The sequence below is a fragment of the Dermacentor andersoni genome, chromosome 2 (genome assembly GCF_023375885.2).
Source record: "Dermacentor andersoni chromosome 2, qqDerAnde1_hic_scaffold, whole genome shotgun sequence".
In the NCBI taxonomy this organism is placed as follows: domain Eukaryota; kingdom Metazoa; phylum Arthropoda; class Arachnida; order Ixodida; family Ixodidae; genus Dermacentor; species Dermacentor andersoni.
The window spans coordinates 222,976,510-222,992,433 of record NC_092815.1 but is presented as its reverse complement, the minus strand read 5'-3'; the positions used below and the strand labels follow the sequence as shown (position 1 = coordinate 222,992,433).

General features: G+C 48.6%; 1 protein-coding gene across 3 annotated transcripts in view; it reads left to right on the top strand.

The window, feature by feature from the left end:
* Gcat (Glycine C-acetyltransferase) overlaps positions 1 to 15,924 on the top strand; it is a 175,055-nt gene that overhangs the window by 97,447 nt on the left and 61,684 nt on the right. For all 3 annotated transcript variants that reach the window (XM_050186605.3, XM_055075762.2, XM_055075761.2), the window contains exon 3: positions 7,392 to 7,481. In XM_050186605.3, coding sequence (XP_050042562.2) covers positions 7,392 to 7,481 — 90 coding nt within the window. The remainder of the gene's footprint in view (positions 1 to 7,391; positions 7,482 to 15,924) is intronic.

Genomic DNA, 15,924 nt, shown 5'->3' with positions numbered 1-15,924 from the left:
TTAATGCTTCTGCCTCCGCCAGTATCGAATGCTCTTTTCGGATACTCCAAATTCGTGCTGTGCCGCGAGGTTGCTTGGGCTTCCGCGCACTCAATCGCCTTTTTCTTGAAGGTGACAGTGAATTGCCGTCGGGTTCCGCTCATTTTGAAACAAAATGTGAAAAAGCAGCCTTTAACCAATATAACTTTGTGACAATGTCAACGCAAATTGGCGATGCCACAATGTCGCCACGCCGCGCTACTGCTGATGGTGATGGCGAAGGCGGCTCTTTACTTCATCGGCCCATTGTTGCAAGACTTCCGTAGTTTTTCCGCCAATGTCCGGTATATAAGACGAGGGTCGACTTTTCGCAATGGTTTTTTGAAAAAAAGGCCGACTTATATTCCGGTTTTTATGGTACATGTGGTTCTGGTATCGATCTGGAGGCCTTCTGTTCCTCGGTGGCTGGACCCGACGTTGAAGCGCAGGTTCTTCCAACACAGCTGGCGCTGGAGCTCGTAGCGTGGGCATAGCTGGTGAGGCTTCGGGTCAAGCTTTTGAGGTGTAATTGTTGGGTTGTTGAGATGCCGACAACGGAGTCATGGGTTCGGAAACAGCATTATGCTGCAGGTACCCTGCATAGCTTCGACACATTCCAGGTTCGTCCATCATCAAGCCGAAACGATGATGGACCTTGCTGATGAATTACCTTCCTCAGGTGGCTAAACGTGAGGTCTCCCTTAACTGATAGTCCAGGTTTCTTAATTCTAACGTAATCACCAACAGACACTGTTGTCTTTGCGGCCCTGAGATGGTCTGTGTACTCTGCTGTAGTCTTGCTTGCTCTTAACTCGTTGGTGCAGACGATGAAGTTCAGAAACAGGATCGCTGAAGAAGGCTGGTGACGGTTGACCCACAACGTCAAGGCGTGTTCTTGGTCGCCGTTCGTGTAGGAGATCAGACGGTGAAACTCCCGTAGTGGCATGTGGCGTGCAGCGATATATGCCCAAATACTCGGTTACTGCTTGGCGGAGCAGACGCTGTTCCAGCATGCCGACCTACACTAAATTCTTGAAGACCCGGTTAAACCGCTCGACAAGTCCGTTCGCTTGGAGGGTAGTAAACGGAAGAGTGCACAAGGCGGATGGCACAATCTTTGAGGAACTCAATGAACTCCGTGGATGAGAACTGGGGCCCATTGTGACAGACCACTACATCCGTATAGCCTTCATGAAAGAACACATAAAGGAAAAAGTTGATGACAGTGCGGGATGATACCTCACTGCAGAATTGAACATCTGGCCATTTGGAAAAATAATCGATGAGCATAATGGCGTATCTGCAGTTATGTAGTGCTCTCTCTATAGGGCTGTCAATGTCAACAGCAAGCTTCTGCCATGGACGCTCTGGCAGGGGTACTGGCTGCAAGGGAGTAGCAGCAGTCTTGGTGCTTTTGTCAGCCGTCTGGCATATGCTGCAGTTCTGGATGGAAAGCTTCACTTGCCTGTCCATGCCTGGCCACCAGAACCGTTCTCATAGTCGAGCTTTTGTTCGAACTGTACCAGGGTGAGCTTCATGGGCAGTAGCTATTACCTGTGGTGTGAGAGACAAGGGAACGACGATTCGTTCGCCGCGCAGGAGCAGGTTGTCATCGATGGACAATTCCTCACGTACCAAGAAGGAAGGCTGAAGTTCGCCCGAGAGCGTTTTATGGGCAGGCCCAGATGTGGCGACATAGATTTTGACTTGTTCTAACATGCAGTCTTCACGAAGGGCCTGTTGAAACTGCTCTTTGGTGAGGCACAGTAGCTCAACAAAAGACACAACCTCATCAAATGAGACATTTTCCTGCGGAGACAGAACTGGAAGGTGAGAAAGGGCATCCGCGACCTGGTTTTCAGACCCCTTCCGATACTCTACTGGATAGTTGTAGCAAAGCAGCCATTCCGACCAGCGTACAATGTGAAGGGGGCGGCGCCCAGTACCTTGAGAAAAGAGTAGCGAGACCAAAGCTTGGTGGTCTGTGCGCAACGTGAAATCCCGTCCCCACAATTACGTATGCCACTGCTCACTGGCCCAAGCACACGCCAGCGCTTCACGCTCTCCAACTCCGTATTTCTTCTCTGCAGGTGAAAGTGTGTGTGAAGAAAAGGCAACAGTTCGCAGCCTGTGGCCATCCAACCGCTGGAGAACAGCACCCAGTCCGCAGTCAAGCGCGTCAGTGGACACTACAACCGGAAGGGATTCATCAAACATGTGCAGAACTTTGCTGGAAGAGAGCAGAAACTTCACCTGGGCGAAACTGGCATCTACAGCATCATTCCAAATGAATGGCTGGTTCTTCCGGAGAAGAGCTCGCACTGGTTCTACCACGGCAGCAAGCCTGGGAACGAACTTAGCATAATACTCTATCAGTCCGAGGAAAGATCACAGAATAGTACTATCAGTGGGCACTGGAGTAATCATAATGGAAGCAGTTTTCTCTAGCAAAGGAGAGATGCCTTGCGGTGTGATCCTGTGTCCCAAGAAGGGAAGTTCCTGTACGCCAAATACGCACTTGTCATTCAGCTTGAGCCCTGCTTCCTTAATGCCCCACAGTACAGCGGTCAGGTTGGCCAAGTGTTCTAGTTCGCTCTTCCCGAAAACAATCGTATCGTCGATATGGAACAAAACACCAGAGCATCCTTGAAGGAATTTTGACATGATTTGTTGAAATGCAGCGGGGGCAGATGCCAACCCGAAGCAAATGCGTTTGAAGCGGAATAGGCCATCATGAGTTACGAAAGCAGTCAAGTCATGGCTTTCAGGATCGAGCAAAACCTGGTAGTAGGCTGATGCAAGATCTAGCTTCAAAAAATGCGTTGCCCCAACAAGACTGTGGAGGAGTTCTTCGATGTGTGGAAGGGGGAAGCTATCCATCATGACAGCTTTGCTAGGCTCTCGTAAGTCGACACAAACATAAATGCCTCCATCCTTCTTTTGAACAACAACAATCGGAGACACCCATTCTGAAGCGTTAATGTGCTCTATCATGCTCAACTGCTCTAGCCACTAAAGTTCCTCAGATACCTGAGCTCAGAGTGAAAGAGGAAGGTGGCGAATTTTTGCTACAATGGGCGGAATTGAGAGCCATACTTTGACACGATGTACAAACCCATTGGCTAGGCTGAGGGTGAAGTCGAAAAGACATGCGAATTCATTGCGCAACTGTGCTGGAAGATGTGCAGATGAAACTGGTTCCTGACTGGAACTTGTACATTGGTAGCACTGTTAGTTGATAGTCTCAAGGCAGTGGAGGGACGAGCCATCACTCTGGAAGTCAAGAGCCATAATGACATCGACACCCAGAAGCGATGTGCCTTGCGAGACAATGTAGAACAGAATGGACGCCTCGCGTTCCTTGTATGTGACTTTCGAAAGAAAGCATCTTCGCACTGGGATAGGCTTTTTTGAATAATCTAACCGCTTCACATGGGGCGCGGACAGCAGCACCTGTCCGGCAAAATGTTTATCGAAAAGATCACCCGCTAGAATGGAGACTGAAGATCCCGAGTCAGTAAAGAATGCTAAAGTCGCGTGACCAACTGCTACCTTGACTAGAATTCCGGCGCAGCCGGATCCGGTCACACATAAAATGCTTACAGCTTCATTGTCAGTTTCATTGTGGGGCAATGTCTGGTCACTAAGCTCACGAACTGCAACAGCCCGTCACTTCTTGTTGCATACCACGCTAAAGTGACCAATGAGACCACAATGATAGCAACGTTGACCTTGGGCTTTGCAGCGGGGTGATGCGGCACGATGCAGGCACGAACCGCAATGATAGCAGTGAGGGGATGAGTTGTATGGGCACAGATACGAGGCAGGTTGGCGGCTGTCGTGCTGGAGGCTTGCCTCGGTACGAGGTGCACGCAGGGGTGCGTCATTACGTGAAGGAGTGTGGCGGGTTCCAGTGCCTCTATGGTCATATAGCGCCAAGCGAGAGGGCCTCGATATGCGCTGTACGTTGCCGGAAGCAAATTCTCGAATGTCCTCATTGGCCTGTTCAACTTGTGAAGCTAATGCCACTGCTCGGGGGAATGAGAGGGTCGAGCCCTTAAGAAGGCATTCGTGAAGGTGCTGGGATGCGACTCCTTCCACACGAACTGATCACGAAGCGAGTCTTCCAGAGACACATAAGAACATGGTACGGCGAGAGCACGTAGTGCAGCAACATACTCCTGTACAGACTCCCTCGGTTGTTGAATACGACACCGAAACTGGTGCCTTTCTGCTACGACAGTGCTTGTGCTTGTGAAATGTTGCTTTAAGGTTTCGATAGCTTCATCATAAACGGAAGGTTGAGCAGCGTCCCCGCTATTCTCACTACGCTTACCGCTGGCAGCTAACTCGCCGCTCTGGGCGGCATCTTATGTAAGCATAAGCTGTAGGAGCCACGATGACTCTCAACGCCGAGGCTGTGTATCAGCAGGGCCTTGCAACTTTCGGGCTTGAATTCGGATGCTCCTGATGCCAGCAGGAAGTTCTCGAACAACCGGTGCCATTGCGGCCGGGGAACAGGTGGGTGGCTGGGTACAGGCAGGAATGGGGGTAGCGGAGCGAGCCCAATACACCTTATGGTGTAGAGAAGTTGCAGGTGCGGTTACACCCCTCGAAAAGATCCTGCCCTCGTCGCCATTGCTGTGTTTTGGCGGAAGCCACAGAGGAACCACGAAGACAGTCACGGCCGCAACGAAACTAGCCTCCCTTTATTCAGAGGCATGTATATTGACACATGTACATGTTTATCTTTATCGGGTGACCACGTTTCACTGCCTCACAAATGTTATCGCACAGCGCAGGGCGCACCTGCATGTATAGAAAGTTTCTGGAATGTTATCGATGGTTCCATCCGCTGTCTGTCACCGAACCTTGTGTAATCTGATTGCATTATGTGCGATGCGAATGGTGTAGAACTTTGTGGAAGACACGCGGGTCCTAGCGATTACTCTGGAACATTCGACCACTGATTTATAAAAGCTGACGCACTTGACCTGCTGATCAGATTTTGATGATCGCCGACTGTGTTCGCTGCTGTCGCCATTCTTTAAGTGTAACCTGTTTTTGTGGGCCCAGGTTCACCCAATAAAAGTTAGTTTCGTCTTCCACGGTATTGCTACTGTGTTCTTTGTACGTCACTACCACGTGACAATATATACAGGTGACAACACTGGTGCCACTGGTGGCGTGTAAGGGCAAACAGAAACTGAAACTGATATACTACAAGGACCTTCGCTCGCTATAAAAATAACTAAAGAATTGAATTAACCGGAGTTGAATTTAGGGAAGTCTGCTGTACTCAGGTTTTTCCCTTTGTCAGTGTTGGCTGAATAATTTTCCCCAAGTTTTGTTTCTTCTGGATTGCCCAATTTTTTAACTTAGTGAGAAAAATTGTGTTGAGAGAACTGTAGCTGTCTTGCAATGTTTTTTTAGTCATGGACTTTTACTGCGAATGTCATGGAAAACCTAGAAAGTTAGGGAATTTCGGAAAAAGGATTTTGCTAGATATCCTGCAATGTCACGTGTTACTTGATATGATGGTTGAACATGTGAGGACCCTTTGGACCCCTGTCCATGATTCATGCGCGACTAGGGCCATTCACCTGTACGACAGCTGGGGGTACGCCATTCTAGCCTTACTTTGGATAGCGTGCATTGCCCGCGGCTGCTACTGTTGGCACGACATGGAGCCTGCTGCTTGCGCGTGTGGCTCACATTACGTCGTGCATACGAACAGTGCCCCAGACACGGGCCCCTCCCACCCTGTCTTTGGCATCTGTCTCCTTCAGCATCCAAGGTACGAGGGCACCTTCGTCATTCACCTTTGGTGCTCTTGGCTGTCATACATACAGACCCACTTGGTCCCGCAGACCCCTTTGTGTGGTGAACCCAGTTTGGAAAAGCTGGCGTGCCTGAGTGGACTTTCTGGAGTTTTCGACCGTAATCTGAGACAGCCACTTTAGTGCTGTAACGTCTTTTGTACATAACAAGGAATAGACCCCCTTTCGTTTGTATTAAGGCTGGAGTTGTCTCTATGCCTTGTTGGTGAGTCAGCGAACCCACCGTGGTTCCCCTTTTGCGTGCGCTGCTAAGTGGGGACGAGTTACATGTTTCCTTAGACCTTAGCTAGCCGCTACCAAGCACATTGGCCTGAACCCCCACTAACAAAGTTTTATCTAAACACCAGCCAAATAACATGCGATATTGTCAAGGTTTTCCATACAATTTTTTTAGAGCTTTCCCTGAGCACATGTCTCCACAGGGATACAAAAACGCTTGAGAAACGAACATATTACTAAACACAGCGCACCAAAAAACAGCAAACTTGAAACAGGAACAAAGACAAGCAACGAAGTTTTCCGAGATCACAGTGACTTCTTTTGACAGTTTAGCTGTTTCTAATTTCACCTGCTTGAAGAACTTGTTTGTATGAACTTGCTCGAAGCAAGTATCCTTCTTGTATCCTTTCACCATCAAAAGACTTCGAGCTAAAGGTTCAGGGACCGACGTGGCTATGCATTTTTGGAAACTCAAATAATTTTTCGTAAAACTTGACACATTTGTGAAGTCATAAAGCCGGTTCAAATTTGTAAAATTTGTAAACGTTATGAAAAATTCTGATGAGTTGGCAGACATTAATTGAATATTTTGACTCATGCATTAGTCACCCTTCCATCCTTGCAGTATCGTTGAGATCATTCATGAAAACTTTTTTTTTTGTTTCGTTCTAGTGGTAAGCCAACTTATTGTTGTACTTAGCACTGCACAGTGGACATTCGCGCAAATATTTTACTCTCATCTTGTTACGCATAGTGTAAATGAGCTGCTTTCTCTCTATATTTTTTCGCCTTGCTCTTTTAGATTTCAGGCAGAAAAAAATATTTTTTTACGTAATTAATCACAAACAAATCAAATGCAAACATGAAATTGTAAGGTAGAACCTGTTTGGCAAGTGATAACTAGACAGAATGATCTCGCGCTGCTACTTATCCAGTCGCTAAATATGGTATAGGTGTCATGCAATGTGGTTGTAAAATAAACTCTTTTTATAAGCTTCTTGACATCATGATAAGTGTACAAGACAAGTTTATACCGATATACATGTATTGGCTAAAGCATAATTAAAAAATGCATTCTAGTTAGCCCTAATTTGTTTACATTTCAGTTGTCCATGACTGTAATGTAGTTTCAATAAATCATCAGTTTCGCACCTCCTATTTGCACTTTGTTCTTTCTGGCCTCATGTTCTAAATGATGAATGTGACCAACTTTTGGCTTTGTTTCACACTTGGATGTCTTGAAATAATGAAGGAAAGCTGAGATTTTACTTAGGTGTGATATGAATGATGTGCTTGATGCACCAACACCTGCAGAGTCACCCGGATGTGATCGAGGCTGGCAAGAAGGCCCTGGACACTCATGGTGCAGGGCTGAGCTCAGTGCGCTTCATCTGTGGAACACAGGTGGGTTGTGTTTGTGCATTTTCGGTGTAACTGCACCTTTCCTAGTGTGTGGTGCAGCAACATGTGACTAGACAGACAGGTGGATGGTGTTTTTGACAGTGCACTTTGATTGTGTCATGGGTTAAATTCCCAGCCTCGTTAGCAGCATTCTGATGGACGGAGATTGCTCCAAAATTGATGCACAGCCCTCCGATGTAAATCCTGTCCGGATTGTGGCATGTTTTTGTGCCCCTGCTGCTCCTCTTCCCTTTCCACCTGGGTGGTCAGGCTCAGCTCCTGGTTCAGCTGAGAAAAAATGCAGTGGGCCGCTTGAATTGAACCTTCATTGATGGAGAGTGGAGCCCTTGCTGTTTTCTTTGGTCACACAGGCGGCACAGAAGGCATCGGTGCCTGTGGCCAGGGCAACTACACAGAATGCTGGGCACCGCTAGCATGTTGCTGCTGGTGAAAAGCTATACTGCACACTCTATGTAGCCAAGAGTTCGACGAAAGTTCGTCTGGTCAGGTAACATGATGATGAAGAAATTGCGGCCACTGACCAAGTCAAGGTGAAAAAACACACAGAGACGTTTCGGGACCCGTACGGGTTCCTTGGTCACACTAAAAGCGGGCAAGAGCCGCGAGTCGTTTTTATGGCAGAATGTGACGTAGGGAACGGGTGTAGTTAGCGGGAAGATTTCCATCAGTCCTGTTGATAGTGTTGTCAGTAGTTTGAATAAATAAAGATTCTAACAAGAGTCGCGTCATCGAATTCTTTTCCTTAGCTATTATAGCAGCGTTTTCCCAATCGATGCGGTGACTGCGATTATCGGCGTGTTCGGCAAGGGCGTTCGAGACTTTTTTCTTGTTGGACACGTCCCTTTGGTGCTCTTTTAGTCTTCTCGTGAATTTGCCGGTTTCACCGATGTAGCTGCAGCTGCAGTCTGCGCATGGTACCTTGTATATGACAGCGGGATAATTCTTGCTTTCAAGCCTATCCTTTACGTTAACAAGCTGATTTCTCAGCTTGTTGGATGGCATGTGGGCTATTCTGAGATCGTATGTTGAGAATACGCGGCTAAGAGCTTCGCTGACGCCAGGAACATATGGGACGCCAGCGCGTTTCATGAGCGACTTGCCTTGAGACGGCTTTGGATGGAGGACGCGGGCTTCCATTTTGCCAATAAACTTCTTGGGGTACCCGTTCCTGGATAATTCGTGACGAATTCTTTTCAGTTCGTTCTGCATTTCGTGGTCACTTGAGCAGATGCGTGTGGCCCGCGTCACGAGAGATGAGACAACGGATTGCTTGTGGCAAGCCGGGTGACATGAATTGAAGTTTAAGTACTGGCCGGTATGAGTCGCCTTCCTGTGCACGGCAAATGAGAGCCTCGTTCCACTTCGCCGCACGAGGACGTCAAGGAAGGGGAGGCTGTTGTCACACTCGTATTCTGTGGTAAATTGTAGCGCTGCGTCTGCTGAGTTGAGAAGACGTAGGAGGCGTGAAGCGTCCGGCTTTCGCACAATGCAAAAACAGTCGTCTACGTAGCGGACGAAAACCTTCGGCGCGGGAGCGAAGTCAGTGAGGGCCTTCTGTTCAATGACTTCCATGACCAAGTTGGCGGTAGTAACGGAAATGGAAGCACCCATGGCAGTTCCGTTGATCTGCCTGTAAAAGTGTTTGTTATAAGTGAAGTAGGTGTTGCTCAAACAGAAGTCTAAAAGCTCGCAAATGTCCTGTACTTCCAAAGGGGTGCGCTCAGCGAGCGTGTCGTCCGCCAGCAGGGCATCTCTGCACGTAGCAACGGCCAGGTCAACAGGCACTGAAGTGAAGAGCGACTTCACCTCAAATGACACCATAATGTCGTCTTCATCCAGGGAGATGTCGCGCACTTTCTCCACGAAGGCATAAGAATTTGAAATGTGCGTCGCTGTCTTGCCGGTGAGCGGGCCCAGCACTTGGTGTAGGTAACCTGATAACCGGTGCAGCGGTGACCTTGTAAAGTCTACAATGGGCCGTAGTGGAACGCCTGGCTTGTGAACTTTCGGTAGTCCGTATATTGCAGGTGCGGACCCGTTAGTACACAAGAGGCGATGGTAGAGATGCTTTTGCTGCGGTGGAACAAATTTAAAAACCTTCGAGAGGAGCTTCTGCAGTCTTGTTTGCAGGTTGACCGTGGGGTCTTTTTGGATCGCGACGTACGTATCCTCGTCTGATAGCAAATCCTTCATTTTCTCATTGTAGTCACTTCTGTCGAGCAACACGATGGCATTTCCCTTATCTGCAGGAAGGATGGCAATGGAGTCATTGTTCCGGAGGCCCTCGACGGCTTGTTTCTCGGCAGGTGAAAATCGTGCTTGAGGGTTGCGCGTCCGCCACTTTGACAGAACACCAATGGCGCGGGTGCAAGCTTCTTCTCTTACTTCGGAAGGAAGTTGAGTGACGGCGCGTTCCACGGCGCAGATTACTCTCGCTGGGTTGGGTGAGGCACCAGTGTTGAAGTTCAAGCCCTTGCGCAGAAGAGCAGCTTCAGATTCAGTAGGCTTGTAGGAGGAAAAGTTGAGGATGACTTCCTTGGTTTGCGTGGGTTCCTTCGGCCTAAGAGCGTCAAGCTTACTTTTTTGCGACTTCCTGCACTGGCGGTCTCTTAATGTCGCCACGAAATTTGCATGAAGCTGTACATCCGGGAAGTCTTGAAGAATGGCGTGTTCTAGCTGGCGCCTTGCGAAGAACGTTGCTGTTTCCAAATCCTTGATTTTCTGTCGGCATTCTTGAACCCTTGCTGCCAATAATTTCCTCTCGGCTTGTCGAATTATCTTGTGGCCCCACGCTGATGCAACCGGTGTCTTCAAGCGCAGACTTTTTGGGACAAGGCCTTCCACTTTGCACGTCTGGTTGAAGGACAAGTGGCACTTGAAGGCGGCTATTCTGCACGTAAATGCGACAAACCGGCGAATTTTGGTTACGACGTCTTGCCCGTAGTTATTTCTGTAGGAAATGTAGTCAAGAGTTCGACGAAAGTTCGTCTGGTCAGGTAACATGATGATGAAGAAATTGCGGCCACTGACCAAGTCAAGGTGAAAAAACACACAGAGACGTTTCGGGACCCGTACGGGTTCCTTGGTCACACTAAAAGCGGGCAAGAGCCGCGAGTCGTTTTTATGGCAGAATGTGACGTAGGGAACGGGTGTAGTTAGCGGGAAGATTGCCATCAGTCCTGTTGATAGTGTTGTCAGTAGTTTGAATAAATAAAGATTCTAACAAGAGTCGCGTCATCGAATTCTTTTCCTTAGCTATTATAGCAGCGTTTTCCCAATCGATGCGGTGACTGCGATTATCGGCGTGTTCGGCAAGGGCGTTCGAGACTTTTTTCTTGTTGGACACGTCCCTTTGGTGCTCTTTTAGTCTTCTCGTGAATTTGCCGGTTTCACCGATGTAGCTGCAGCTGCAGTCTGCGCATGGTACCTTGTATATGACACCGGGATAATTCTTGCTTTCAAGCCTATCCTTTACGTTAACAAGCTGATTTCTCAGCTTGTTGGATGGCATGTGGGCTATTCTGAGATCGTATGTTGAGAATACGCGGCTAAGAGCTTCGCTGACGCCAGGAACATATGGGACGCCAGCGCGTTTCATGAGCGACTTGCCTTGAGACGGCTTTGGATGGAGGACGCGGGCTTCCATTTTGCCAACGTTGCATCAGCGTGGGGCCACAAGATAATTCGACAAGCCGAGAGGAAATTATTGGCAGCAAGGGTTCAAGAATGCTGACAGAAAATCAAGGATTTGGAAACAGCAACGTTCTTCGCAAGGCGCCAGCTAGAACACGCCATTCTTCAAGACTTCCCGGATGTACAGCTTCATGCAAATTTCGTGGCGACATTAAGAGACCGCCAGTGCAGGAAGTCGCAAAAATGTAAGCTTGACGCTCTTAGGCCGAAGGAACCCACGCAAACCAAGGAAGTCATCCTCAACTTTTCCTCCTACAAGACTACTGAATCTGAAGCTGCTCTTCTGTGCAAGGGCTTGAACTTCAACACTGGCGCCTCACCCAACCCAGCGAGAGTAATCTGCGCCGTGGAACACGCCGTCACTCAACTTCCTTCCGAAGTAAGAGAAGAAGCTCGCACCCGCGCCATTGGTGTTCTGTCAAAGTGGCGGACGCGCAACCCTCAAGCACGATTTTCACCTGCCGAGAAACAAGCCGTCGAGGGCCTCCGGAACAATGACTCCATTGCCATCCTTCCTGCAGATAAGGGAAATGCCATCGTGTTGCTCGACAGAAGTGACTACAATGAGAAAATGAAGGATTTGCTATCAGACGAGGATACGTACGTCGCGATCCAAAAAGACCCCACGGTCAACCTGCAAACAAGACTGCAGAAGCTCCTCTCGAAGGTTTTTAAATTTGTTCCACCGCAGCAAAAGCATCTCTACCATCGCCTCTTGTGTACTAACGGGTCCGCACCTGCAATATACGGACTACCGAAAGTTCACAAGCCAGGCGTTCCACTACGGCCCATTGTAGACTTTACAAGGTCACCGCTGCACCGGTTATCAGGTTACCTACACCAAGTGCTGAGCCCGCTCACCGGCAAGACAGCGACGCACATTTCAAATTCTTATGCCTTCGTGGAGAAAGTGCGCGACATCTCCCTGGATGAAGACGACATTATGGTGTCATTTGACGTGAAGTCGCTCTTCACTTCAGTGCCTGTTGACCTGGCCGTTGCTACGTGCAGAGATGCCCTGCTGGCGGACGACACGCTCGCTGAGCGCACCCCTTTGGAAGTACAGGACATTTGCGAGCTTTTAGACTTCTGTTTGAGCAACACCTACTTCACTTATAACAAACATTTTTACAGGCAGATCAACGGAACTGCCATGGGTGCTTCCATTTCCGTTTCTACCGCCAACTTGGTCATGGAAGTCATTGAACAGAAGGCCCTCACTGACTTCGCTCCCGCGCCGAAGGTTTTCGTCCGCTACGTAGACGACTGTTTTTGCATTGTGCGAAAGCCGGACGCTTCACGCCTCCTACGTCTTCTCAACTCAGCAGACGCAGCGCTACAATTTACCACAGAATACGAGTGTGACAACAGCCTCCCCTTCCTTGACGTCCTCGTGCGGCGAAGTGGAACGAGGCTCTCATTTGCCGTGCACAGGAAGGCGACTCATACCGGCCAGTACTTAAACTTCAATTCATGTCACCCGGCTTGCCACAAGCAATCCGTTGTCTCATCTCTCGTGACGCGGGCCACACGCATCTGCTCAAGTGACCACGAAATGCAGAACGAACTGAAAAGAATTCGTCACGAATTATCCAGGAACGGGTACCCCAAGAAGTTTATTGGCAAAATGGAAGCCCGCGTCCTCCATCCAAAGCCGTCTCAAGGCAAGTCGCTCATGAAACGCGCTGGCGTCCCATATGTTCCTGGCGTCAGCGAAGCTCTTAGCCGCGTATTCTCAACATACGATCTCAGAATAGCCCACATGCCATCCAACAAGCTGAGAAATCAGCTTGTTAACGTAAAGGATAGGCTTGAAAGCAAGAATTATCCCGCTGTCATATACAAGGTACCATGCGCAGACTGCAGCTGCAGCTACATCGGTGAAACCGGCAAATTCACGAGAAGACTAAAAGAGCACCAAAGGGACGTGTCCAACAAGAAAAAAGTCTCGAACGCCCTTGCCGAACACGCCGATAATCGCAGTCACCGCATCGATTGGGAAAACGCTGCTATAATAGCTAAGGAAAAGAATTCGATGACGCGACTCTTGTTAGAATCTTTATTTATTCAAACTACTGACAACACTATCAACAGGACTGATGGCAATCTTCCCGCTAACTACACCCGTTCCCTACGTCACATTCTGCCATAAAAACGACTCGCGGCTCTTGCCCGCTTTTAGTGTGACCAAGGAACCCGTACGGGTCCCGAAACGTCTCTGTGTGTTTTTTCACCTTGACTTGGTCAGTGGCCGCAATTTCTTCATCACTGCACACTCTAGTGGTGACCAAAGGGCCCGGTTGCAAGAGTGCAAGGCAGTCTCTGTCAGCCCCTGTCGAGTGTGGCTCCCAGCTTAATAAGACTGTGCAGAAACCCTATGCACCACGCTTTGGCTTATTGTACCGATAGAGGCAACACAAATTACTCTAGCTGTAGGTGTTCTGATAGGGGCAACACAAATTACTCTAGCTGTAGGTGCAAGGCACTGAGGATGAGCTCAGGTCTGATAAATCCCCAAATTTGGAGGATGAGAGAAGAATGGGCACGGACCTTGCACTCTCCCACAACCTGAAGAGCAAGGGTACGAATCCCATGAACAAGAGCTCAATGGAAGCTGTCCATTGCACCTTCCGGATGGAGCGACAGCTGAATGCCAGCCCAAGTGTTGGAATAGAAGCTGAAGAATCTAGGCAAACAACTGCTCATAGGCAGTGCTGAGTGTTTAAAGCTATGCCTTCCTTGCCTCTGCCCTCTCCTTAGAGGGTGCTGGCTGCTGCTGTTTTGCACATTTGATCACTTCCGAGTACAGTGCAAACCATTGCTGCATATATGTACAGTCACTGACCAATAATTTATACTCGACCGGGACGGCCAAGAAGTCGGAAGAATTGCGAGTTCTAAATACAGAATTCACAAGACTTCATTCCACAAGTGGCCAAAACAGAATATACCGTACTGTCAGATTGTCACTTTCGAGGATACCATCAATTTCGCCCAATTTGCACGAGACGCACTGGCGTCTACGAGCGACAGCAATCTTGTCACAGTGCGGAAGCACGGTTGCCCATTGATGCATGTGGTGCTAATCGTGCGCATAGATCGGCAAACACACTTGTGAGTCATGTCACTCAGGCTCAGACTGACCCGCGAGTCTGAGTGAGTCTGCCTTAGTAGAATTTTGGCGATCCTGAGTGAGCCTTAAGCTAAAAATAAATTTTGTGAGAGTCAGTGTGAGTTCTGATTATTTTGCCAGCGTACGGTCTAATTCAGAAAAAAAGAAAGCCATCGCTAAAATTATGGCAGTGGCAGCAATGTGAAAAGTTTGTCGAAGTGGCGTACCATACTTTGACCACCTGTATTGAGAGGAAGAGAATAAAAAAGAAAACACTCAACACGGAACTGCGCCGCTGCTGCACTATGCCAGCACAGTGCTTACACCTATGCTGCACTTCCCCATTCCCTTGCACACACACACATGCAAGCTTTGCGTGCGTGCCTGCTTGACACCCGCTCCCTGCCCGGTGCTTATTGTTGTGCTCCCAAAACTGTGTCTACTCTTTGTGCCTCCACAGCATGATGGAAAGAGTTTGAAAGGGAAATGTGAGAAGCATCGCAGGCGTACGCAAAGCATGGGGTGCCTTGCAAACATAGCTTTCACTTTCACCTTCACCTTTGCGAGGAGGGTAAGGCATTATCAGGTGTTACGGCACTGACGTGAGAAGCAAGCGCGATCACATTGCAAATGCTTAGTGTGGCTTAGTGGATAGTGAGGGCTAGAGGTAATGTGCTTGAAGGTGTAGTCCTGAGCGAAGAGTGAAAACTTAGTCGACGAAAACTGCGGGCCGTTGTCAGAAACCACTTCCTCAGGAATCCCGTGGCGGGCAAAAAATGACTTGCAGTGGTTGACTACAGCTGCGGACGTAAGCTTCTCGAGCCGAGCCAGTTCAGGGTATCTTGAATAATAATCTGTTGCTATCAACCACCACTTGCTGTTATAGTGAAACAAGTCCATTGCAATGCGTTGCCAGGGTCTTTCTGGAAATTCGGAACTTTTTAGTGGCATTTTCCTGTTACTTGTTGTTCTCTTTGCAGCTTGGTCCTGTTCCTTGGGCTCTCCATTTTCATAATGGCTTCAACTTTCCTTTTGTTGGGTCGTATTGCATCTTGGTCTAGCCAGTGTCCAAGGAACGTGAGGCGCTGGACATTAAACAAGCATTCAATGTCACTGCAGCCTTGACGAGTAGCTGCAGCACATTTCTGAGTGTCTCATTGTGCTCATGCTCATTCGAACTCCAGATAAGGATGTCGTCCATGTGACAGACAACCCTACTGACACCTTCTAAAATGCATGACATCTGTTTCTGGAAGTGTTCAGAAGCAGGCGCAATTCCAAACGGTAACCGGTTGAAACAGAAGCGCCTAAAAGGTGAGATGAACGTGGTGAGCTTTTTAGAACCTTCACAACGTGGAATTTGCCAAAATCCAGAGTTAGCGTCCAGTTTAGAGTACATTTTAGCTCCGTGAAGAAGTCCAAGAGTGTGCTCCAGGGAAGGGATAGGATGCCATTCTCTCAGAATGTGGTGGTTCAGTTCTGTGAAGTCCATGCAGATTCTCATGTCTCCGGAGGGCTTTGGGACGACTAACGTTGGTGCACACCACTCAGTTGGGTCATCAACAGGTGATATGACGCCGAGTTTCTGCATTCTTTGTAGTTTCAACTTTGTGCTTTCGT